Source organism: Lithobates pipiens, unplaced genomic scaffold (assembly GCF_037356315.1).
Source record: "Lithobates pipiens isolate NorthernLeopardFrog02 unplaced genomic scaffold, aLitPip1_a1.2 Scaffold_23, whole genome shotgun sequence".
NCBI lineage: Eukaryota > Metazoa > Chordata > Amphibia > Anura > Ranidae > Lithobates > Lithobates pipiens.
Genome location: NW_027507785.1, coordinates 137,778,833 through 137,803,223, shown reverse-complemented (window position 1 = coordinate 137,803,223; position 24,391 = coordinate 137,778,833). Strand labels below are relative to the sequence as shown.

Below are 24,391 nucleotides of genomic sequence, written 5' to 3'. Positions count from 1 at the left end.
ACAGTGACAATAAATTATTAATCAATTACCGTGGACAGTGGCATTTCATTTACCCCTCCCCCCTCCCCCCAACATACTGCATATTACAGATATCACAGACATGCCATGCAGCCTGCATCCGGTATAGTATTTGATTATCTTACTTGAATGACACTGGTGAGGTGATGGACTTTTTCCTTTGTCCCTGGACCCTGACCCTGTCTGTGCTGCTGTCTGGAGTCGAGTCCTGGAGCTGTGGAGCAATGTTCTGGTTCCTCCTCGGCGGCGCTTTCTCTTCAGTCCCAGGCCAGGCAGCTAAGCTTGGGCAGCAGCTGCTACGCTCTGACTCCTCCCATATTCCCGGACCGCCTCCGCTCTCCGGCCACGTGTGACCTCACGGCACTGGGATAAGGAGGCTGCCAGTAAGGTTAGTGAGTGGCAGCGTCATGAGGGGGTGGAACTTGTGTGGCGGGCCGGCCCAGGTGCTGTAGCGGAGCTGCGGCTGTGGCCGCCGCCGGCGTTAAAAAAAAAAAAAAAAAAAAGATAGATCAACCTGACAACCGGCCCAGTGGCCCACTGAGCCAATCGGCCCACTGGTAATCTCCCGGTAGTCCCGATGGCCAGTACAGGCTTGTCTTGAAACAGCCACACCACACGTTTTCAGAGAGTCCTGTATTTCACCTGAAGTTATTTGTTGGTTTTTCTTTGCATCCCGAAAATTTTTCCTGGCAGTGGTGGCTGAAATTTTAGTTGGTCTACCTGAACGTGATTTGGTTTCAACAGAACCCCTCATTTACCACTTCTTGTTAAGAGTTTGAATACTGCTAATTGGCATTCTCGATTCCTTTGATATCTTTGATAAATATTTTTTCACCAGACTGGTGACTGTGGGCTATGGTGCAAAGGGGGACTAGAGGACAGACATGGGTGCACGGCTGGTTGCTGGTGAGGGTGTTCTGCTGGGTGCACTGCTCGGTGCTGATGAGGGTGGCAGGTGCACTGTGGCTACAATGATTAGCTGGCACTGATGTGCACCGAAGAGGAGGATGGAGGCCAACTGCACAGAGGAGGTAAGTATGACATGTTTGTTATTTTAAATGAAAAAAAGGGAACCTTTTAGTGTCCCTTTAAATAAGTGCATACATTTTGTTAAGCAATGTTCTGACTGAAACTATACGTTTTGAAATTCATAGTAATAAATATAAAGAAAAAGATGTAAAGACAGCTGACCAAATCTTTCCTCTCCTACATTTCAGATTGAAAAGGACCTGCTTAGAACGATGCCCAGCAATGCTTGTTTCTCCAATATGCAAAGTGTAGGTGTGCCTCGTCTCAGAAGAGTGCTTCGTGGACTGGCGTGGTTGTACCCAGATATTGGGTATTGCCAAGGCACTGGCATGGTGAGTTGTATAGACATATTGATTAAGGCTTCCATCTCTGTGATTCTTTGTTAAAGAGTTTATGGAAAATATATAAACACTCTTAGCTTTACTTTGGTGTATATTTTGTCTAACTTTTTTTTTTTATCGTACATCAAGGGACACAGAGCAGCAATAATAATGACTATGTGACTTATACGCCACCTACTGGTGGACTGACATTGGCAGATAGTCAAACAGGAAGTCCACCCCTATATAACCCCTCCTACATAGGAAGGACCTCAGTTTTTTCGCCAGTGTCTGTAAGGTGGAATGGTCACTGATGTGATACATGTGCTCTTGGAGCATACGTGGAGATCTGGATGGTGCTATTTCGAATACATTCCACAGTGGTGTAGTGGTTAGCACTCTCGCCTAGCAGTAAAAAGGGTCGCTGGTTCAAATCCCAACCAAGACACTACCTGCCTGGAGTTTGCATGTTCTCCCCTGTGCCTGCGTGGGTTTCCTCTGGGTACTCCAGTTTCCTCCCACACTCCAAAGACTTTGGCTTCTGTCCAAAATTGGCCCTAGTATATGAATGGGGACCTTGGATTGTGGGCTCCTTGATGGTAGGGACTGATGTGAGTGTGCAATGTACAGGGATAGGGACAATTGTAGACACTCACTCAGGTTGAACTGGATGGACTGGTGTTTTATTCAACCTTGTGTAACTATGAATCGTGGACAACATTCGGATCCATTCTAAAAAGCCATCTTCCTCATTGGAAGGAGAGAAGATTCCTCAAGGTTTTGCCTGTAATGCAGCCATATGGCGCTGGACCCTGCATAATGGAACCCTGTGCAGTGTTTGTTCTGACCAAGTTGCTTTCCTGTAGGGCGCTATACAGGTCTAGGGGAGTGGACCCCACATTAAGGGGGACCCAGTACCTTGAAGGTCTTTTATGACAGAGCTCGCTGTGATTGGTGAAGATTGGACTCCTGTTATGTTGAGAGTCCTGCAACAGGAATGGCAAGTCTGCATTTTTGCAGTTTCTCTTTTTTTTTTCTTTTTTTTTTTAAAAGAGAGATCTGACTGTTCTCTGTCTGGGGGCAGTGTGCTATTTAATCGTGCTGTGTACTTAGTCGTTTAGGCTGCTGTTTCTTCTCCAGCCACTAGAGGGTGCAGACTCACTCAGTATGGCCTGTTTTTATATAGGCAGGAAGTGGAAGGGCGGCCATGTTGCTATAAGGTCAACCGCTTCAGCAGGGCCTCTTGAGACATGACACCAGCCCGTGGACACTAGTGAAGTGTAAGTACTTACTATGGGAGAACTGTGTGGTCAGACAGTCATGATTTTTATACTGCTTGCTATGGACCACAAGTCTCGCCAAGGTTGGGCTGGAGTTGTGCAGGGGCTGCTTTTGAGGTCGCTGTGACTTGAAGACACACTGATGTGAAGGGTACTCATTGAAAATCCTGAGGTGCGACTTGTCAGGTGAACTTGCAGTCCCAAGTCGCAGGATGGGTCACACAGGTGTGGAAGAGGCTTTAGGCTGTTGAAGCAGCATAGAAACTGCATATAACTAGTATGGGCCCAGGTGCAGTTGTGCAGATGCAGCTTTAGTATACATGCTTGCTTACTTTCATAGAACACAAGCCTGCATAGACACATGCCCCGTGGCCCCCACACCCAAAATGTGGTGTCCAGCATGCAGCCCTCCAAGGCTGGCTGCGACGGCGCATTTGTGTGGACGCGTGTTGCATAGATGCAGGTTTTTATAAGCATATGTTTGTATAGATGTGTCGGCATAAGTGTGTATGCATGTTGCATAGATATACGTGTTTGCATAGATGCATGTTGCGTAATATATGTTGTATAAACACGTTTCATAAACACATGCTGGCTTATTCCGTAAATGCATGTCTCCATGGGCAGGTATTGCTTAAGTGCATGTTTGCATGGATACACGCTTTTGTGTTTTGCCTAAAAGCATATTTGCTTAAGCACATACCTACATGCTTCCATAAATGCATATAGCCTTCAACGCATGCTGCTGTGTTTTCATTTGTACTGCATACGTACATGCTTAGTTTGAACTGCATACATATGTGCTTAGTTGATTAACCCTTTTATGACTAAGCCTATTTTTTTTTTTTATTTGGTGCTTACAAGTTAAAATCCGTATTTTTTGCTAGAAAATTACTTGGAACTCCCAAACATTAGATATATATTTTTAGCAGAGAATGTAGCGAATAAAATGGTGATTGTTGCAATATTTTATGTCACACGGTATTTGCGCAGCGGTGTTTTAAACACAACTTTTTGGCAAAGGGGACGATTTCATGAATTTAAAAAAAATTAAACCGTAAAATTAGCCCAATGTTTTTGTATATTGTGAAAGATGATGTTATGCCGAGTAAATAGATACCAAACATGTCACACTTTATAATTGCACGCACTCGTGGAATGATGAAAAACTACGGTACCTAAAAATCTCAATAGGTGACACTTTGAATTTTTTTTTTCCGGTTACTAGGTTAGAGTTACAGAGGAGGTATAGTGCAAGTATTATTGCTCTCGCTCTAATGATCGCGGCGATACGTCACATGCGCGACTTCCGTATGAGTTTTCTTTACTGCGTGAGCTTGCGGTGACGGGGGCGCTTTTAAAAAAATAAATAAAAACATTTTCTTATTTATTTTATAATTAATAAATTTTATTTTATTTTTTTAAAATTTTGATCACTTTTATTGCTGTCACAAGGAATGTAAAGGTCCCCTGTGACAGTAATAGGTGGTGACAGGTAGTCTTTATGGAGGGATCGGAGGTCTAAAAGACCTCCAATCCCCCCTTTGCACTTCAAAGTATTCAGATCGCCGTTTTCGGCTATTCTGAATACTGTATTTTTTAAAAAATCTGGTGCCATTGGCAGCCGAGGAAACGGAAGTGACGTCATGACGTCGCTTCCGTGTTTACGATTAGGAGGCTGGAATGAAGCCGCTTACGGCTTCATTCCAGTCTGTCCCTAGCGGCCAGAAGCGGCAGGATTGTTCTTCGGGGCTCCCAATTGAATGGGGCGTCCCCTCCCGCTCCTCCAGCATAACAGCCGAGCAGCTTTTAGCTGCATCGGTTGTTGTATCTGAAAAGCCGATCGCTGGCTCTGAAAAACAGTACGGGGATTATGCCTGCAGCTGCGGGCATCATCCCGGTATTCCCCGGAAGCCGAGGCCGCACATCTGCGTACGCTCGGCGGCAAGGGGTTAAACTGTATACATATGTGCTTATTTTCCTCAGACTATATAAATATTTGTCTAGGGATACATACATATATGCTTATTGCCTTGAGCTGCATACAGATGCATGAATGGCAAGAATACATGTATACCTGCATGTTTGTATACCTGGGTACCTGCATACTTGCATACCTAGGGGGTTGTATAGTGGTTGACCAACATTTTCTAGGCCTGCATCATTGTGGAACTGCGTATTAGTTTGTCTAATATAGTCACTTTATTATGTATCTGTTAGACTAGCTAAATGACTTAGAAGGGTGAGGCAGGTACACCGCTCTCAGGTTCAGTGGTCTGGCAATGTTCAGGTCTCCTGTTGGACCAATGTCATCAGAGTGATCTGAGCCACTGTGGCGCCTCATCTCTGATCAAGCCTGGTTAGTACTTGGATGGGAGACTGCCCAGGTTTCCCTCCTAAGTCAGGGAGGCACCTGAGGTTGCTGTGTTTGAGAGTTATTTAGACCATAGGATTTTAGCCCAGTATTTGAGTTGGTTCGCTCCTTCTTTAGTTGGGTCAGTCTTTGCCTTGTGTTGGGTCTAGGAGCAAAAGTTATGGGTTCATTATTGTAAAACAATTGATTAAATAGTAGATTCAAAACTGAATAGGGGAATAGGTCCATCTTTAGATCTCAATCCACTGGGCATCCTTCTGTTTGATAGGGCTCAGTCTGTTCAGTGATGACCCCTCTGCAAGAGGTAGATTACGGGGCCCATAATCGTCAGGAAACACACAGCTTCATGTGCTGGATTGTTTCTAGCGTAATCAGATTTCTGTAATTTCAGTGCAAAGTCATCTGTTTAAATTTTTGTGACCATGTTTCAGGCTGGACACAGCTTTTGAGGTTCACAAAGTTCCTAGCTCCGGTGCTGGAATTGCTAAAGAAGCAGAGGGTGTCAATCTCAGTATACATCAACAACCTTTGCTCAGGAAGCAGTTAGTCCAGATTTTCCTTAGATACATTTTGCAGTAGGAAGCTGTAGCTAGGTCAAAGCACATTCCTTATGTACAAGTTCTCCGTCTGGAACTTGAAGATCCAGGCAGTGGATTGCTGGAGGGCTCTGTTGCTGGAGTGTTGCACAGTTCAAGATTAGTGGTTGATGGTTCAGAATCTAGAAAGGTTGAATTCTTCCTTCCAGGTATTGGAAGATAATAACCACTGATGCCAGTTTCTCTATTTGTTTTGAGGGTGGCTACAGTTCAGTGGACTTGGTCTCCACAGAAGATGGATATCTTGGAGCTTTTGGCCAGTATGCCTTGCTCTAGATTATGGTACAAACCAGTTGTAGGTTCTATCCAGAAAAGCCTCTGCAGGGACGTATATATCAACCACCAGGGCAGCACCAGGAGTCATACGGCTCAGGAAGGTGAACCGCATTCTGTATGTGCATATTCCAGGTATAGAATAGTGCCATGGGGAACTCTGCAGGTGAATCTACTAGATTCCAAGTTCTACAACAAGTTGGGTCAGATTGTGTCCAGGACGAGGGTCCTACTGGCAATAGGGGTAGATGCACTGGTAACCCCTTAGGGACCAGTTCTCCCTTATTTGACGCTTTCCCTCTGTTTTGACTTCTGCCACATCTTTTGCAAAGAATTCAGAAGGGGGTAATAATAATGACTTGGAATGGGGAAGCCAGGAAGTGGCACCCTCAGAAATATGCGAGTGGGGCATTTTCTTTTTCTTTCTCCAATTGGTAGGGGAAAGGTGTTTGGCTTTAAGTACCATTAAGGGTCAGAGTTGGTACCTACACATTTTTTTCAAGCGTCTGTTTCCACTCCTTGATTCATAATTCATACAGCGTGTAAGGTAGAGAGTCCTGCCTGTCGGGCCATTCTTTTGTCCTTGTGACTTAAATTTGATCTTCACTGTCGTTGCAGAGGCCAATCGGGGGAATCTGTCGGTCCTTCATCTCGGAAAGTGGCTTCTTTATTGGCTATCACTTCACTAAGTGGAAGGTCAGAGTTGGCAGCTCTTTCATGCAAGGAGCTGTTTGTGGTCTCACATAAGGTGATGTTGCGTTTAGGGCTGCAACTAACGATTATTTTTATAATCGATTAGTTGGTCGATTATTGTTTAGATTAATCGGTTAATAACCTTAAAAAAATGTGGTGTATAACTTAGTTAATATGTAACGTTTTAAAAAAAGGCAATTTATTCTTAAATATCTCAATGCAGTGGTAAATATAAATAACCAACTATATGGTTAGGGAGCAAAATATCTAATCCACTCTGAGAATAACAGACAGAAGAGATATACTGTATATATTAGAGGGGATATATACTGTATATACTATTAGAGGAGAGATATATTGTATATACCGGTACTATTAGAAGAGATGTACTGTATATACTATTAGAGGCTATATACTATTAGAGGCGAGATATAATGTATATACTATTAGAGGGGATATATACTGCATATACTATTAGAGGAGATATACTGTATAAACTATTAGAGGAGAGATATACTGTATATACTATTTGAGGAATGATATAGTGTATATACTATTTGAGGAATGATATAGTGTATATACTATTTGAGGATATATAGTGTATATACTATTAGAGGATATATAGTGTATATACTATTAGAGGAGAGATATACTATTAAAGGGTCAATCTAGTAAATAAGATCAGACTCATTAAATTTAACCCCATTTTGTTACTGGCCGATTAATCGATTATGAAAATAGTAATCGATTAATTTCATAATCGATTCGTTGGCGATTAATCGATTAGTTTCAGCCCTAGTTGCGTTCTTATCCATTTTTTGCCTAGAATGGTGTCTAGTTTTCACTTGAATTAAGACAATGTCTTGCCTTCTTTTCTGATCCTCAGTTGGCAGGAGTTAGATCACTGCATACTCTTGAGGTAGTTCTGGAGGTCAGAATTACTTGATTTGTCCGTACAGGTCAGGAATTCTGGTTTGTGCTGCCAGTAGAGCCCAGGATAGGCAGAAGGCATCCAAGTTAACTATTTTCATTTAAATTTGCCAGTTAATTATTCATATTTACATAGTAGGGGAGGTTGAAAAAGTCCATCAAGTCCAACCTATGTGTGTGATATGTCAGTATTACATTGTATATCCCTGTATGTTGCGGTGGTTCAGGTGCTTATCTAGTAGTTTCTTGAAACTATTGATGCCCCCCCCCAATTGAGTCCACTGCTTTGCTGCTCTTACAGTAAAGAACCCTTTACGTAGTTTAAGGTTAAACCTCTTTTCTTCTAATTTTAATAAGTGGCCATGTGTCTTGTTAAATTCCCTTCTGTGAAAAAGTTTTATCCCTATTGTGGGGTCACCAGTATGGCATTTGTGTATTAAAATCATATCCCCTCTCAAGTGTCTCTTCTCCAGAGAGAATAAGTTCAGTGCTCGCAACTTTTCCTCATAACTGATATCCTCAAGACCCTTTTTTAGCTTTGTACTCGCTCCATTTCCAGTACAGCCTTCCTGAGGCCTGGTGCCCAGAACGGGACAGCATACTCTAGATGCGGCTGAACCAGAGTCTTGTGGAATGGGAGAATTATTGTTTTATCTCTGGAATGTATCCCATTTTTAATGCATGCCAATATTTTGTTCTTTGTTAGGCTCAGCAATGGCATGCAATGCCAAGCTGCTGCTATCATCTACTAGCACCCCCAGGTCATTTTCCATCCTAGATTCCCCCAGAGGTTCTCCCCCCAGTGTATAGATTGCATTCCTATTTTCTCTTTCGTTCACTAATGGACACAGCACCTTTAATCTTGACTTTAGGGTTATATTGCCACTTTCAGGAGAGGACTAGGCAGAACATGTAAAAATGGCAAAACTGCACAGTACCACCCAGGGGGGCGGCCCTACTGGCTATAACCCCTCACTCTGCTTCCAGCAGCTCAGTTTTTTTCTGCCTAGTATAGGAGAAGGACCTGGCTCCCTGTAGGGACCTTTGGTCCTTGTAATTTTTTTCTTTTTTTCTGCTTTTTGATTCCTGTGATCTACAGTCAACAGCCCGGCTGGGTGACAGGCTGGATAATATAGATCCTGGTAGTCTCCCCAGCATGGCCATCGAGCGTGTACAGACCTTAGCTGCGCGCTGGGTCGGCCACGACATGCCCTGTCTGGTTCAGGGGCAGACGGCGAGCTATATGCTCCGGGACACACCTATGACCGGGCTACTGCTGTCTGTGTCACAGTGTGCCATGGCCGAGAGCCACCCTGTACAGCTCGGGTGATGGGTCTGTCCATGAAATGTCTCCAGCAGGAGGGGAAAGTATGGTTCCACCTGTCTCGGCAGGATGGAGCAGCTGGGCATTCCCTGGGAGGTCAACTAGTGGTCTCTCCCTTTCTTCTGTCCCTTTCCCTCCTCCCCATGCTAAGGGGCCGCTGTGTAGCTGGGCATAAGGGGTGCTGTGCTTACCTGACCGGGGGTCCTCTGGGGGTTCTCTGGGTCCTGGTAGGGGGCTGCACTGGGCGGTTGGTGGTCCGCTCATTTTCGCCCTATTTTTGGGCCTTTTTTTTGAGTATCTGTGTGTTGCTATGTTGGGACTTGCCGCAGCTCTCAGACGTTATTTTGCTTAGGCGGCCATTTTCTAGTAGCCTCAGTCTTGTTTTACTCTAGCGCTGGGTGGCTGGTTCAGTCTTGAACAGCGCAAAACTGACACAGAACACCTCGTTGCTGGCACAGGGGAGAGCGGAGAGTGGCAGCAAAGCACAGCGCAGTACCTGGGTCAGGGTGTTGAGTCCTGCGGGGGGCCACTCAGTCTGTGGCAGCTAGGAGGGTGTGCATTTTTTGTGGCTTGCCTTAGGTCCCTAGCGGTGACAGGCGAGGGTGGGTCAGCATGGCGTCAGAAGCTGTCGCTTCTTCCCCAGACGTCCCTGTTATTGAAACCGGTTCCCCTGCACCTGCAGTGCCTATGGACGCTCTGTCGGTTGTCCTGGACTCCTTTGTTGCCAGGGTTGAAGTGGCATGCGGGCACAAGGGGGGGGGGTTGTCCCCACCCCCCACTGTCTTCTGGGGACAGCTGACTTGGACTCGGGTCCCGCTGTGACAGGTGGCCCCTGTCCTGACATTTCAGAGGTTGCGGAACAGGACCGTTCGGGCAGTGAAGATGACTGCATGTTCGAGTCAGTGCAGGAAAAGGTGCTAGTAGGAGCACTTATCACAGTGGTGCAGGATACCCTAAAGATAGAGGATATGGCAGGGGCATCTGCAGAGGTGTCGGTCCCACAAGCCAGCCCACACTGCTAAGGTGTTTCCCTACCTAACTTATTTTGATACCTTCATTTACAAGGAGTGGGGAAGCCCACAGCAGGCCTTTTCAGTCCCGAGACAGAAGGTGGTGTGTTACACCTTTGAGGAGAGTTTCCTAAAAAAAATGGTATCCAGGTTAAATAAGGTGACCATGATTCCGGTGGAAGGGACCCCTGCTTTCAAGGACCCTACCGACAGAAGAGCAGAGGCGGTTGTCCGGTCCATGTTTACGCTGGTGGGGTCAGCATTGCGGCCAGTGTTGGCCGCGGCCCTGGTGTCAGACGCTTACTGAATGGGCTAAGTTGTTGCACCGCGAGTTGGAGAAGCAACAGGTTTCCCCGGTCAGCGTGGAACTGGCAGACTAGTTGGTGCAGAGCCTGAAGTATGTCTGTGATGCGGCCCTAGATACGGCCCCTGTGCTTTCTAGAGCCTCAGTATCAGCTGTGGTGCTACGTCACCTGATTTGGTCTAAATGCTGGTCTGCGAACCGGGCGTCTAAGAAATCGCTGGTGAATTTGCCCTTCCAGGGGGATAAGCTATTTGGATATTCGCTGGATGACATTAAGAATGTTAATGGAGGGAAGAGTACTTTGGGGAATGGTCACTGCATCTGGATGTATTTCAGCTCATTTGCCTAAGGTGGGACACACCAGATGTGGATCTCTTGGCCTTTCAGCTCAATTGGTAGGTACAGAGGTTTGTGGCCAGGTCAAGAGACCCCTGGGCTGACGCATTGGTGGCTCCATGGGGGCATTATTGGCTGATTTACGCCTCCTCCGCTCAGGCTCCTACCCCATCTGCTACGCAGAGTGGAGGCCGATGGGATTCCGGTCATTCTGTACCAGATTGGCCTCGATGTCCTTGATATGCCGACACAGTCAGAATGGTGGTGGATGTTCCTTGGCGGGTGCCGATACAGAAAGACCTTCTGTCACAAGGTCCAATACTCCATCCTGCTTTACCATCACTGGCTTTTAATGGCATGGCTGTTGAAAGCCAGGTGCTAAGGGACCGGTTGGATTCAATAATCTCCACTATGCTGAGGGCATAGAACCCCTCTTCTCTGAAGATTTATCATCATAGGGGGAAGGCCTACATCTCCACGTGTGAGGAGATGGGGTGCAGTCCGCGTACATATTCAGTTTCCAGGATCGTGCTGTTTTTGCAGCGAGAAGTGGATCAGAAACTTGCTTTAAGCACCATTAAGGGGCAGATATCAGCTTTAGCTGTCTTTCAGTGACCTTTGGCGACTCATTCATTGGTGAGAACGTTTGTTCAGGGGGATTCGACATGTGGCACCTCCGGTTCGACCACCGCTGCCTCCATGGGATTTGAATCTGGTGCTCTCGGTGCTTCAGAAACCACCGTTTGAAAACATTAGGGAGATTCCCTTATTGACACGCTCTCAGAAAGTAGTCTTTCTAGTGGCTATTAAATATAAAAAAATTATGTAGCGCTACCTGTTTTAAACCAGAGTAAATAAAAATGATATAAATATATGAATCACCTAACCTCATCAATCAATCAATGAAAAAATCTATAAACTATACATAAATAAATGTGCAATCACAGTAAATGGTGCAAAATAGTAATAAAATGACTAAAGTGCAAAATCACATATAACATGCGATAATAATCCACACTAATAAAATGTGCAAATTACGCAAAAAAAATACACAATCACAGTGCAAATAGCAAACAAAGAAAGTCCATCAAGAACCTCTAGTGATCCGAAAAAGCCAGTGCTGTTCAATAAGTTGATATCCAATAGTGACAGTCCATTAATATTCATGCAGTGTGTGAAAAGTGCAAGCAGGCTCCACAGTTATATCGCTCCACCTTCAGTGCTCTAGTGGTGCATTCCCCCAGCCTCTCACCTTAATTCAAGACCCCTCAGGGTCAAAAGCGCTTATAAGGGAAAGATGATGGCTTTTCTTCAAATGACCCGCTCATCCATATAATCATAGGGAAAGAAAGGGGGACTCATGTGTAGTATTCCAAAATTTTAATAAATGCTTCTTTATAATTTTTTCTATTTGTTTGTGTTGGATGTTGTAATCCATAATAATGGAAACCAAATCTTGTTTTTCAGCATTTTTCTTTTACTCACCATGTCTAGGTGGATCAGACAGATCATGGTTCAGGCTTATGCTATAAGGGGCCGGGCGCCCCCCCCTTCCTGTCACGGCACATTCTATCAGGGCAATTGGTGCCTCCTGGGCTTTCCGACATCAAGCATCCGTTTCCCAGATGTGTAAGGCGGCGACCTGGTCGTCTGTTCACACTTTGACTAAATTTTACAAGGTTGATGTGAGCGTATCTGCGGATGCATGCTTTGGCCGCAAGGTTTTGCAGGTGGCCCTTTAAGGTTACAACCTCTGTTGAGTTCTTGTTATGGGTGGAGTTTATTTTCTTTCTGTTCCCACCCCTCATTTTTGACACTTGGGGACTTCCCTAAGGTTAATATTAAAGGTGACAAAACAGTTGGAATTCAACTGCTCAAATTCCGCGCCATGTGAACAAAAGCAAATAAAAATATGCACAAAGAGCAGCTCCCAAAAAAGTGAAAAAAACACCTATGGAGTGATAACGATAATTAAGGGTGCTCTGCAAAAACCATATTCTAAACCGCCAATTTGCAAAATATTTTCTAAACCACTAAATGAAATAACTGTGGCAAAAATACCTGAAACAATATAGTGATCACCAGAGTAAAGATATGCGCATAAATAATGACAATAATTACATTGGAGAAATAGTGAACATCAGTGAACCACCATACATAATACTAATAGTAATGTAAAGTCCCAATGACGTGTCTCTACAAAGAATGAATTCTGCCGAATTCTACTGATCCGGAATGTGGAAAACAGATAGTAATCATGATATAGCAACAAGTCGGGAAAAAAACTTGCGACTCCCTCCAAGTCCAAACTGCTTACCAGATCCGTTTGACCACTTTAATTAAAAAGTAAGTCAAACAACGCTTGTACAGGATAATACCTGCTCATATGGATACTGATGCAAATGACAGTAGATGGTGTGTCTCTCTTCAGACTCAAGCGGCAAATGTGAAAAAATACAAAAAGATCCATAGCATAATACTGACTTTAATAAAAAAATAAGTAAAAAACAGACAGCCAAAAGGCTCCTTACATGGTTATGTGCCTGACCTGGCACTGGGACTGCTCACTCTGACCGAAAGAATCGCTCTCCAACCCAAGGAAAAAACCCTTCTGCATTCGATATTGGCGTGCGTTCCAGGCTTGCAGACCGACGAACCAGAGGGCCGGAAATGGCGTCGAATAGCGTGACCAAGTACCGCTCCGACGTACGTACGTACGTTTCGTTGTTAACGTCTTCAGGAAGCGGTTTAGAATATGTTTTTAATATTAAAGGTGCTGTGTCAGTCAATGAACAAAAGAGAAAATAGGATTTTTGTACTCACCGTAAAATCCTTTTCTCTGAAGTTCATCGATGGACACAGCACCCACCCCTTCTATTTATGTTTGTACTGCTTTTTGAAGAAATGAGCTGCTGAAATCGGAGTGAGGGGTTATAGCCAGTAGGACTGCCCCCTGGGCAGTACTGTGCAGTTTTGCTGTTTTTACATTTTCTGCCTAGTCCTCTCCTGAAGGTGGCAATATAACCCTAAGGTCAAGATTAAAGGTGCTATGTCCGTCAATGAACTTCAGAGAAAAGGATTTTACGGTGAGTACAAAAATCCTATTTTCTCTTTTGTTCATTGACTGACACAGCACCTTTAATATTAAAAACATATTCTAAACCGCATTTAGGCGCTTCCTGAAGACGTTAACAATGAGTACAAAAATCCTATTTTTGCCACCCAAATGCATTATTTTACATTTTTCTACATTGAACCTCATTTGCCATGTAGTTGCCCACCCTATTAATTCAGATCTTTTTGCAAGGTTTCCACATCCTGCAGAGAAGTTATTGCACTGCTTAGCTTAGTATCGTCTGCAAATACAGAGATTGAAATGTTTACCCCATCCTCCAGGTCGTTTTATGAACAAATTAAACAGGATTGGTCCCAGCACAGAACCCTGGAGGACTCCACTACCCACCCCTGACCATTCCAAGTACTCCCCATTTATCACTGCCCTCTGGTCTCGCCCTTGTAGCCATTTTTCAATCCATGTACTCACCCTGTTGTCCATGACCTTATTTTGTACAGTAAACGTTTATGGGGAACTGTGCCAAATGCTTTTTCAAAATCCAGATTCACCAAGTCTACGGGCCTTCCTTTATCTAGATGGTAACTCACCTCATAGAAGGTTAATAGATTGATTTGGCAAGAATGATTCTTTTGGCCCCTTTCACACTTAGGTGTTTTTCAGGTGTTACAGCGCTAAAAATAGCGCCTGTAAAAAGCATCTCCTTTCACTCCAGTGTGAAAGCCGGAGGGCTTTCACACTGGAGCAGTGCGCTGGCAGGACAGTAAAAAAAGTCCTGCTAGCCGCATCTTTGGAGCAGTGCAGGAGCAGTATATTCACCGCTCCTATCCATTGAAATCAATGGGGCAGAGCGGCTATTCCGCCAGCAAAGTGCAGCTGTAGCGGCACTTTGCGAGCGGTTTTAACCCTTTTTCAGCTGCTAGCTGGAGTAAAACGGCCCCGCTGGCAGCCGAATACTGCTGCTAAAACGACGGTAAAGCGCTTTACCGCCGACGCGTGAAGTGTGAAAAGGGCCTAAATTAATCCCGTGCTGATTTACTGTTAATGATACCGTTACCGATTACTAAAAGCTTGTATATAGTCCTTTATCATCCCCTCCAAGAGTTTACATACTAGTCAGTAAAAAATTAGGAACAGTGGTCTGGCAATTACTTGACTGAGTCCTGGTGATTTACTTATGTTAAGTTTCTCAAGTCTAATTTTAATTCTGTCCTCTGTTAACCATGGAGATGCTTCCTGTGATGTGTTAGGAGGATAAACACTGCAGTTTTGGTTACTGATGCCCCCCCGATTCCCTCGTGAAGACTGAGGAGAAGAATAAATTCAATACCTTCGCCATCTCCCTATCCTCTGTAACCAGATGTCCTTCCTCATTCTTTATGGGGCCAATATGGTCTGTCCTCCCTTTTTTACTGTTTACATACTTAAAGAATTTCTTGGGATTTTTTTTTTTGCTCTCCTCCGCTATTGGTCTTTCATGTTCTATCTTAGCCGTCCTTATTGCACCCTTACATTTATTGTTGCATTCTTTATAAAGTCTGAATGCTGGTGATGATCCATAGTTATAGTAGGCTACTATGTAACAAGAAAGACAAAACTTTGTATTTTTGCAGGCCTTCTCCTTCGCTTGTATATGCATTTTTACATTGGAGTTAAGCCATCCAGGACTTTTGTTCGCTCTTTTAAATTTATTATCCAATGGGATGCATTGGCTAATGCCCTTATTTTATGTGCTCTTAAAGAAAACCCATCTCTCCTCCAGGTTCTTCCTAGGATTTTATCCCAATTTATGCCTTCTAGCAAGGTTTGTAGTTTAGACAAGTTGGCTCTTGAAATTCAGTTTCTTTTCGTATTCCCCTTATGTTTCCTATTTGTGTGATTTATACTGAAGCCAATTGATTTTTTTATCGCTGTTACCTTAATTTGCCCGTATTTCCACATCCATGATCATGTCTGTATTGTTGGTAATCGGTAGATCCAGTAACGCTTCATTTCTAGTTGGTGTGTCTGCCATTTGACCCATAAAATTGTCCTGCAAGACATTTAGGAACTGGCGAGTCTTAGATGAATGCACAGTTCCCTCTGCCCAGTCTATGTCTGAATAGCCTATGGCTTGAAAGGAGACGGTTCTTCACCCCCCTTTTTGGTAAAAGCGCTCCCTACCAGGTGTGTGGGGGCATCTTGGGACATCCACCATCAGGTGTCAGTGGCTCAGGATTTAAGGCCATTACATGGTCTTTTGTTCATACATTCACAGTGTTTTACCAGATAGATATCAAAGTCACAGAGGATACTGCTTGGCCACAGTATGTTTTGGTGGCAGGAGTCCTCCTCCTCAGGTGGCAGTTTCTGTGGTTGTGTCTCCCTCCCTTCAAGTGCATTGCTTTAAGACATCCCATATAGTCATTATTATGGTTGCTCTGTGTCCCGTGATGTACAAAGAAAAAAAATTTGTCATACTTACCTGTAAAATCCTTTTCTTGGAGTACATCACGGGACACAGAGGTCCCTTCCATCTTTTTTTGGATGTTCATTGCTTTGCTACAAAACTGAGGTCCTTCCTTATGTAGGAGGGGTTACATAGGGGTGGACTTCCTGTTTGACTGCCAGTGTCCATCCACCAATTGGTGGCATATAACCCATATAGTCATCATAATTTACTGGTATTATTTAACATTCAGAAGGTTAAAACAGATTATTTTCTCGTTTTACTGTTTTTTTTTTTTTTTTATAACCTTTTTATTTCTGTATTTGTTTTTTGAATGACCAATTGAATTTGATTATGGAAACCGATGTGTTTTAGTACCCGCTGTAAGAACAGGAAGCTGCTAGATGGCAGTAAAAAACAAAAAAAACAAAGCCCTAGAGGGCAGCTTTACCTGGTGGCCAAAATCTTATAATCTTAAATTGTGTAATGCGCTCTCTACTGTTAGAGCGGCAAAGATGTGGAATTTCCTTCTACAATTAGTGGTGTCAGCGGGAAGTGTAGACAGATTGAAAAAACGTTTAGATGTTTCTCATCGATAACACTGTGCAGAGATATGAAAGTTGTTAGCGACTTTAACACACACAAACCATATGTTGAACTGGCTGGATTTGTCTTCGGTCAACCTTTCCAACTATGCAAATATATACCGGATCTATGTGTACTGTCAGTTATCCACAGATTGCTCTCCAGTTTCAGAGGTATGGCATAGTCTCTGATGACAAAGATAACCTTGGTATGCCATCTTCAGACACTGCATTGTGGAGGTTGAATAGATAACCTTGTTTGTCACCATTGGACACCATGCTCTGAAATGTGATGCTTTACAGATCCTTGTGTACTGTTAGCTGCATAGGTCTCTCAGGGTTCAGAGCTGGTTCACATTTGTGTGAATAAAATATGCATGTAAAAACTGATATGAGGTAACCTGCATTTTTATGCACTTTTTTTAAATGCATATCATATTTAGCTGCTTTTTATATATATATATATATATATATATATATATATATATATATATATATATATATATATCGCTCAAAACAAAGATAAATCCACTCCTAATAAAAGTGCACTTTAAACTAGTGCACATCCGTGAAATAGCTTAAATATTTAATGCATTGCTCCGTGTGTGCACTTCGGGATTTGCGTCTGTCGCCCCTGGGTCTGCCCTTTGGGCGGAATGCTCTTTTTATTGTGAGTGGCCGGGTGAGTTTTAGAAGTTGTAATGCATCTCCTATGTAAAATTTTGCCTACCAAGGTTTGTCACCATTTTATTTTCCAGAAAGTTGCAGTTTACAGTCAAAAAGAATGGTAAAAATGATAGTATAATATTATAGTAAATATAATATTAGTAAAATAATAGTATAAAAGTATAATAGTATAAATAATAGTCAAATAACATTGAAGGTCTCCCAAATACATCCAAATGCCAACAGACCTAGCATAGCATGGCATGGATTGGCATATAAAACAGTACAGGTTCGAAAATAGCCATCTGCTTACATAACCTAACCTAAATAGGGGGCATTGGGACTTTATATGAAACACACCACTCCATAAGACATTACAAATAATATACATGATGTTAAGTAGTGACAATGATGGGCATAAATCAGTAATTTATATATATATTTAATTAAATCAATAAGTATGATACAGAGTAGGTAAAACATGATTAATACATCATATCATAGTATAAATTGATAGCATAATAGACAATGTATCACATGATAAAATTAATATCAGCAGTGTTTTGGCTAAATTTATATCTCACTTAAATCATTAACGATACAAGAAAAAAGTGATTAAACCTTTGTCTATATAAGAATAAAAACAAACAATAACAGGCGAAAAGATAAACAATTACATTTATTTATACAGAAAAGAAACTTTAGAATAATTAGAACGTATCATATAACTCAAGTGATGTTACAGGTACAGTGTTGCTTAGGCTGCAAAGATAATTTATGCCATATGGTTACAATAGACATACACTTTAAAGTGGTTGTATACCCACTTTTTTAACTTTTACCTACAGGAAAGCCTATAATAAGGCTTACCTGTAGGTAAAAAAAATATCTCCTAAACCTGTACGGTTTAGGAGATATTCCCCTCGGTATGCGCCGCTGACTGCAGCGGCGCATGCGCACAAGGGGGTTCTCTCCGTGAAAATCCAGCAGCGCTCGTCCGGCCGGATTTAAATCTCCCGCGCGCATGCGCGGGAGTGCCGGAGCCGCGATACCCGGAAGAGACGCCGAGGGAGCATGTCGGCTCCCTCGGCGTGGATCGGACGAGATGTCGGGGCCTCGTTCTAAGGTAAGTATTTCATAATGAGCTAGTATGCGGTGCATACTAGCTCATTATGCCTTTTACTTTGCAGGTTTAAAAAAAAAAAAAAAAAAATTGCGGGTTTACTACCGCTTTAAATAGAGTTATCAATATTTCAAGACAAGTCCTAGGGAAGAAATAGGTTAGAGATAGAAATAAGTTAGAGATACAAGGATACGTTACACGGACATCCTGTCGCCCCCATGGTCTGGAACTGAACAGGCCGTCAGCTAGCTCTAGCCCTATTTTATATGCATTCTCGGCCAATCAGAAGATGGAACACACCCATTGGCTCTGAGTTTGTATCAACCTCTGATTGGCTAATTCTAAAGTCTAAATGCCTATTGGTTCTAGTTGGCTCACACTCTGGCTAACTCTGAAGCTTCCTGAAATGTCCATGTTTCAGGTATAAACTTCCGGTGCCACTCAGTCTATTAATGAACCACCTCCTTTGATCCTTCAGCCCAAACAGTTCCGACATTAGCATGTTAATGACCCCTGGGTGATGGAGCCTCAATGTTTGCAAAGATGATTGGTAACACAAAAGGGAATTCACTTAACCCCTGTGGACATTCAATGGTTCCCACGAGATGGGAGACATTTCTGTATTTCTAAAAGGTAATCTATCATGATATCTTCCCGTAAAAACCTCTGCCCACATACACACATATACACTGTGTGTATGTATATATATGTATGTATATGTATGTGTGTGTGTATATATATATATATATATATATATATATATATATATATATATATATATATATATATATATATATATATATACAGTACAGACCAAAAGTTTGGACACACCTTCTCATTCAAAGAGTTTTCGTTATTTTCATGACTATGAAAATTGTAGATTCACACTGAAGGCATCAAAACTATGAATTAACACATGTGGAATTATATACTGAACAAAAAAGTGTGAAACAACTGAAAATGTCTTATATTTTAGCTTCTTCAAAGTAGCCACCTTTTGCTTTGATTACTGCTCCGCACACTCTTGGCATTCTGTTGATGATCTTCAAGAGGTAGTCGCCTGAAATGGCTTTCCAACAGTCTTGAAGGAGTTCCCAGAGATGCTTAGCACCTGTTGGCCCTTTTACCTTCACTCTGCGGTCCAGCTCACCCCAAACCATCTCGATTGGGTTCAGGTCCGGTGACTGTGGAGGCCAGGTCATCTGGCGCAGCACCCCATCACTCTGCTTCTTGGTTAAATAGCCCTTACACAGCCTGGAGGTGTGTTTGGGGTCATTGTTCTGTTGAAAAATAAATGATGGTCCAACTAAACACAAACCGGATGGAATAGCATGCCACTGCAAGATGCTGTGGTAGCCATGCTGGTTCAGTATGCCTTCAATTTTGAATAAATCCCCAACAGTGTCACCAGCAAAGCACCCCCACACCATCACACCTCCTCCATGCTTCACGGTAGGAACCAGGCATGCAGAGTCCATCCGTTCACCTCTTCTGCGTCGCACAAAGACACGGTGGTTGGAACCAAAGATCTCAAACTTGGACTCATCAGACCAAAGCACAGATTTCCACTGGTCTAATGTCCATTTCTTGTGTTCTTTAGCCCAAACAAGTCTCTTCTGCTTGTTGCCTGTCCTCAGCGGTGGTTTCCTAGCAGCTATTTTACCATGAAGGCCTGATTCACACAGTCTCCTCTTAACAGTTGTTCTAGAGATGTGTCTGCTGCTAGAACTCTGTGTGGCATTGACCTGTTCACTAATCTGAGCTGCTGTTAACCTGCGATTTCTGAGGCTGGTGACTCTGGTGAACTTATCGTCCGCAGCAGAGGTGACTCTTGGTCTTCCTTTCCTGGGGCGGTCCTCATGTGAGCCAGTTTCTTTGTAGTGCTTGATGGTTTTTGCCACTGCACTTGGGGACACTTTCAAAGTTTTCCCAATTGTTCGGACTGACTGACCTTCATTTCTTAAAGTAATGATGGCCACTCATTTTTCTTTACTTAGCTGCTTTTTTCTTGCCATAATACAAATTCTAACAGTCTATTCAGTAGTGTACTGTATCCACCTCCTGCACAACGCAACTGATGGTCCCAACCCCATTTATAAGGCTTGAAATCCCACTTATTATACCTGACAGGGCACACCTATGAAGTGAAAACCATTTCAGGCGACTACCTCTTGAAGCTCATCAACAGAATGCCAAGAGTGTGCGGAGCAGTAATCAAAGCAAAAGGTGGCTACTTTGAAGAACCGAGAATATAAGACATATTTTCAGGTGTTTCACACTTTTTTGTTCAGTATATAATTCCACATGTGTTAATTCATAGTTTTGATGCCTTCAGTGTGAATCTACAATTTTCATAGTCATAAAAATAAAGAAAACTCTTTGAATGAGAAGGTGTGTCCAAACTTTTGGTCTGTACTGTGTGTATATATATATATATATATATATATATATATATATATATATATATATATATATATATATATATATATATATATAACCTACAAATATTAAGTCATACATTCCTATATATACATAAAACGGGGCATGGAAATTTAATTAGAAAGTCCTCAGAATGGTTTCCTTTAAGCTCCTTGCTATAAATATATTTCAAAATCTCCACCACAGCAGTACACCCAAAAAAAAACACAAACATGAACATATTATAATGAATAAATTAATGTCTCAGCCCAATAAAACCCATGGTATAGACATGGACACTGTCATATGGCATCAAATATGAAATCTTTTTTTTTAATCAATAGTTTTTATTAAAGTTTAAATTATTATCAAGACAAATGACAGAAATTATGACTAAATAACAGATCAGTTACAGTAGTTGGATACATAGATAATAGTATCCAAAAATAATAAAAAATATAATATAAAGAAAACCATATTAATTATCTCAATTATAATCGGGATAATAAAGATAACGATCGGGAGGTTATTAATACATCCATTGTGGAGACAATACACAAAAGTAATATCAATATTATCTTCATATATTTATATACTGCCAATTTAACCACTTCAGCCCCGGACCAATAAACACCTTAAGGACAAGAGGTCTTTTTCCAATTTCGCACTGCGCTGCTTTAACTGGTAATTGCGCGGTCATGCAATATTGCACCCAAACGAAATTTGCGTCCTTTTCTTCCCACAAATAGAGCTTTCTTTTGATGGTATTTGATTGCCTCTGCAATTTTTATTTTTTGCGATATAAATGGAAAAAGAGCGAAAATTTTGAAAAAAAAAGATATTTTCTTCTTTTTGTTATAAGAAAAATCGAATAAACTAAATTTTAGTCATACATTGAGGGCAAAATTTATTCAGCCACATGTCTTTAGTAAAAAAAATGTCAATAAGCGTATATTTTTTGGTTTGCGCAAAAGTTATAGCGTCTACAAACTAGAGTACATTTTCTGGAATTTACACAGCTTTTAATTTATGACTGCCTATCTCATTTCTTGAGGTGCTAAAATGGCAGGGCAGTACAAACCCCCCCCCCCCCAAATGACCCCATTTTGGAAAGTAGACACCCCAAGGAAATTGCTGATGGGTATGTTGAGCCCATTGAATATATTTTTTTTTTGTCCTAAGGGATTGAATAATGACAAAAAAAAATAAAAAATTTACAAAAAGTTGTCACTAAATGATATATTGCTCACACATGCCATGGGCATATGTGAAATGACACCCCAAAATACATTCTGCTGCTTCTCTTGAGTACAGGAATACCACATGTGTGGGACTTTTTGGGAGCCTAGCCGTGTACGGGACCCCGAAATCCAAGCACCGCCTTCAGGATTTCTAAGGGCATACATTTTTTTATTTTACTCCTCACTACCTATCACAGTTTTGAAGGCCATAAAATGCCAAGATGGCACAAAACCCCCCCAAATGACCCCATTTTGGAAAGTAGACACCCCAAGCTATTTGCTGAGGGCCATGTTGAGACCATTGAATATTTTTTTTTTTTGTCCCAAGGGATTGAATAATGACAAAAAATAAAAAATTTATTTTTTTTTTTTTTACAAAAAGTTGTCACTAAATGATATATTGCTCACGCATGCCATGGTTATATGTGGAATTGCACCCCAAAATATATTCCGCTACTTCTCCCGAGTATGAGGATACCACATGTGTGGGACTTTTTGGGAGTCTAGTCGCGCACGGCACCCCGAAAACCAATCACCACCTTCAGGATTTCTAAGGGTGTAAATTTTTGATTTTACTCCTCACTACCTATCACAGTTTCGAAGGCCATAAAATGCCAAAATAGCACAAAACCCCCCAAAATGACCCCATTTTGGAAAGTAGACACCCCAAGCTATTTACTGAGAGGCATGTTGAGTCCATGGAATATTTTATATTTTGCCACAAGTTGCGGGAATATTACAAACTTTTTTTTTTTGCACAAAGTTGTCACTAAATGATATATTGCTCACACATGCTATGGGCACAAGTCAAATTACACCCCAAAATAAATTCTGCTGCTTCTCCCGAGTACGGGGATACCACATGTGGGGGACTTTTTAGGAGCCTAGCCACGTACGGGCCCCCGAAAACCAAGCACTGCCTTCCGGATTTAAATATAAAATGCTACCAAAAAAGCTGTTAGCGATCGCAGGGATCAGGCCTGACTCTGCGATCGCTGCAGTTATGTGTTTAGTGTTTTGTAAGTGACAGTGATCGATCGATACTGCACTTGGGTGGGCTGGGCAGAGGGGCAAAACGCAGGTGCTAGCAGGTATCTGAGCTGATCCCGCTAACAATGCGTTTTTTTGGAACCCTAAACTGCTGGGGACGCTAGTATAGATCTGATCAGATATTGATCTGTTCAGATTCTATACCACTACGGGAGGTTTATGCTTTGCGCGTGGGTGTTAGCGGTACTGGCACTAACCTAGCGCTGCCTGGGGCGACGCAGACCCTGACCCTAAAACCTAATTGATATCACCCACCGGGTGATCAGGGGGTTAAACCTTTATTGGGTAATAAATGGTGGGTGCCCTGATGCTATAAAAAACAAACTAACCAGAGTCACCCGTAACACTTATACGGTGATCAGTGGTGAAAGGGTTAACTAGGGGCAATCAGGGGGTTCAAATTTTTATTAGGTAGTATATGGGGGTCCCTGGCGCTATATAAAAACCTGACGGGGAAACTAAATAACTAACTGGCTAACCAGCGTCACCAGTGACACTTATACTGTGATCGCTGGTGAAAGGGTTAACTAGGGGCAATTGGGTAGTATATGGGGGTACCTAGCGCTATTAAAACCTGGCGGTGAACCTAAAAAAATAACTAGCTACCTAGCGACAGTAGCGACACTAATGCAGCGATCAGAAAAATGATTGCTTAGTGACACTGGCAAAAGGGGGTGAAAGGGTTAACTAGCGGCAATCAGGGGGTTAAAACCATAATTGGGTAGTATATCGGGGTACCTAGCGCTATAAAAACCTGGCGGTGAACCTAAAAAAATAACTAGCTACCTAGCGACACTAATGCAGCGATCAGAAAAATGATCGCTTAGTGACACTGGCAAAAGGGGGTGAAAGGGTTAACTAGCAGCAATCAGGGGGTTAAAACCATTATTGGGTAGTATATCGGGGTACCTAGCGCTATAAAAACCTGGCGGTGAACCTAAAAAAATAACTAGCTACCTAGCGACACTAATGCAGCGATCAGAAAAATGATCGCTTAGTGACACTGGCAAAAGGGGGTGAAAGGGTTAACTAGCAGCAATCAGGGGGTTAAAACCATTATTGGGTAGTATATCGGGGTACCTAGCGCTATAAAAACCTGGCGGTGAACCTAAAAAAATAACTAGCTACCTAGCTACCTAGCGACACTGATGCAGCGATCAGAAAAATGATCGCTTAGTGACACTGGCAAAAGGGGGTGAAAGGGTTAACTCTAGGGGCAATCAGGGGGTTAAATCTTTATTGGGGGGTGATAGGGGGCTACCCTGGACCTAACACTAACTGTCCTGACAGTTTTTACTGTCACAACTGACACTGAATGCAG

General features: G+C 42.4%; 1 protein-coding gene across 1 annotated transcript in view; it reads left to right on the top strand.

The window, feature by feature from the left end:
* The window catches only part of SGSM3 (small G protein signaling modulator 3), a 732,042-nt gene that overhangs the window by 253,786 nt on the left and 453,865 nt on the right, over window positions 1–24,391 (top strand). The window contains 1 exon segment of the mRNA XM_077452424.1: window positions 1,236–1,379. Coding sequence (XP_077308550.1) covers window positions 1,236–1,379 — 144 coding nt within the window.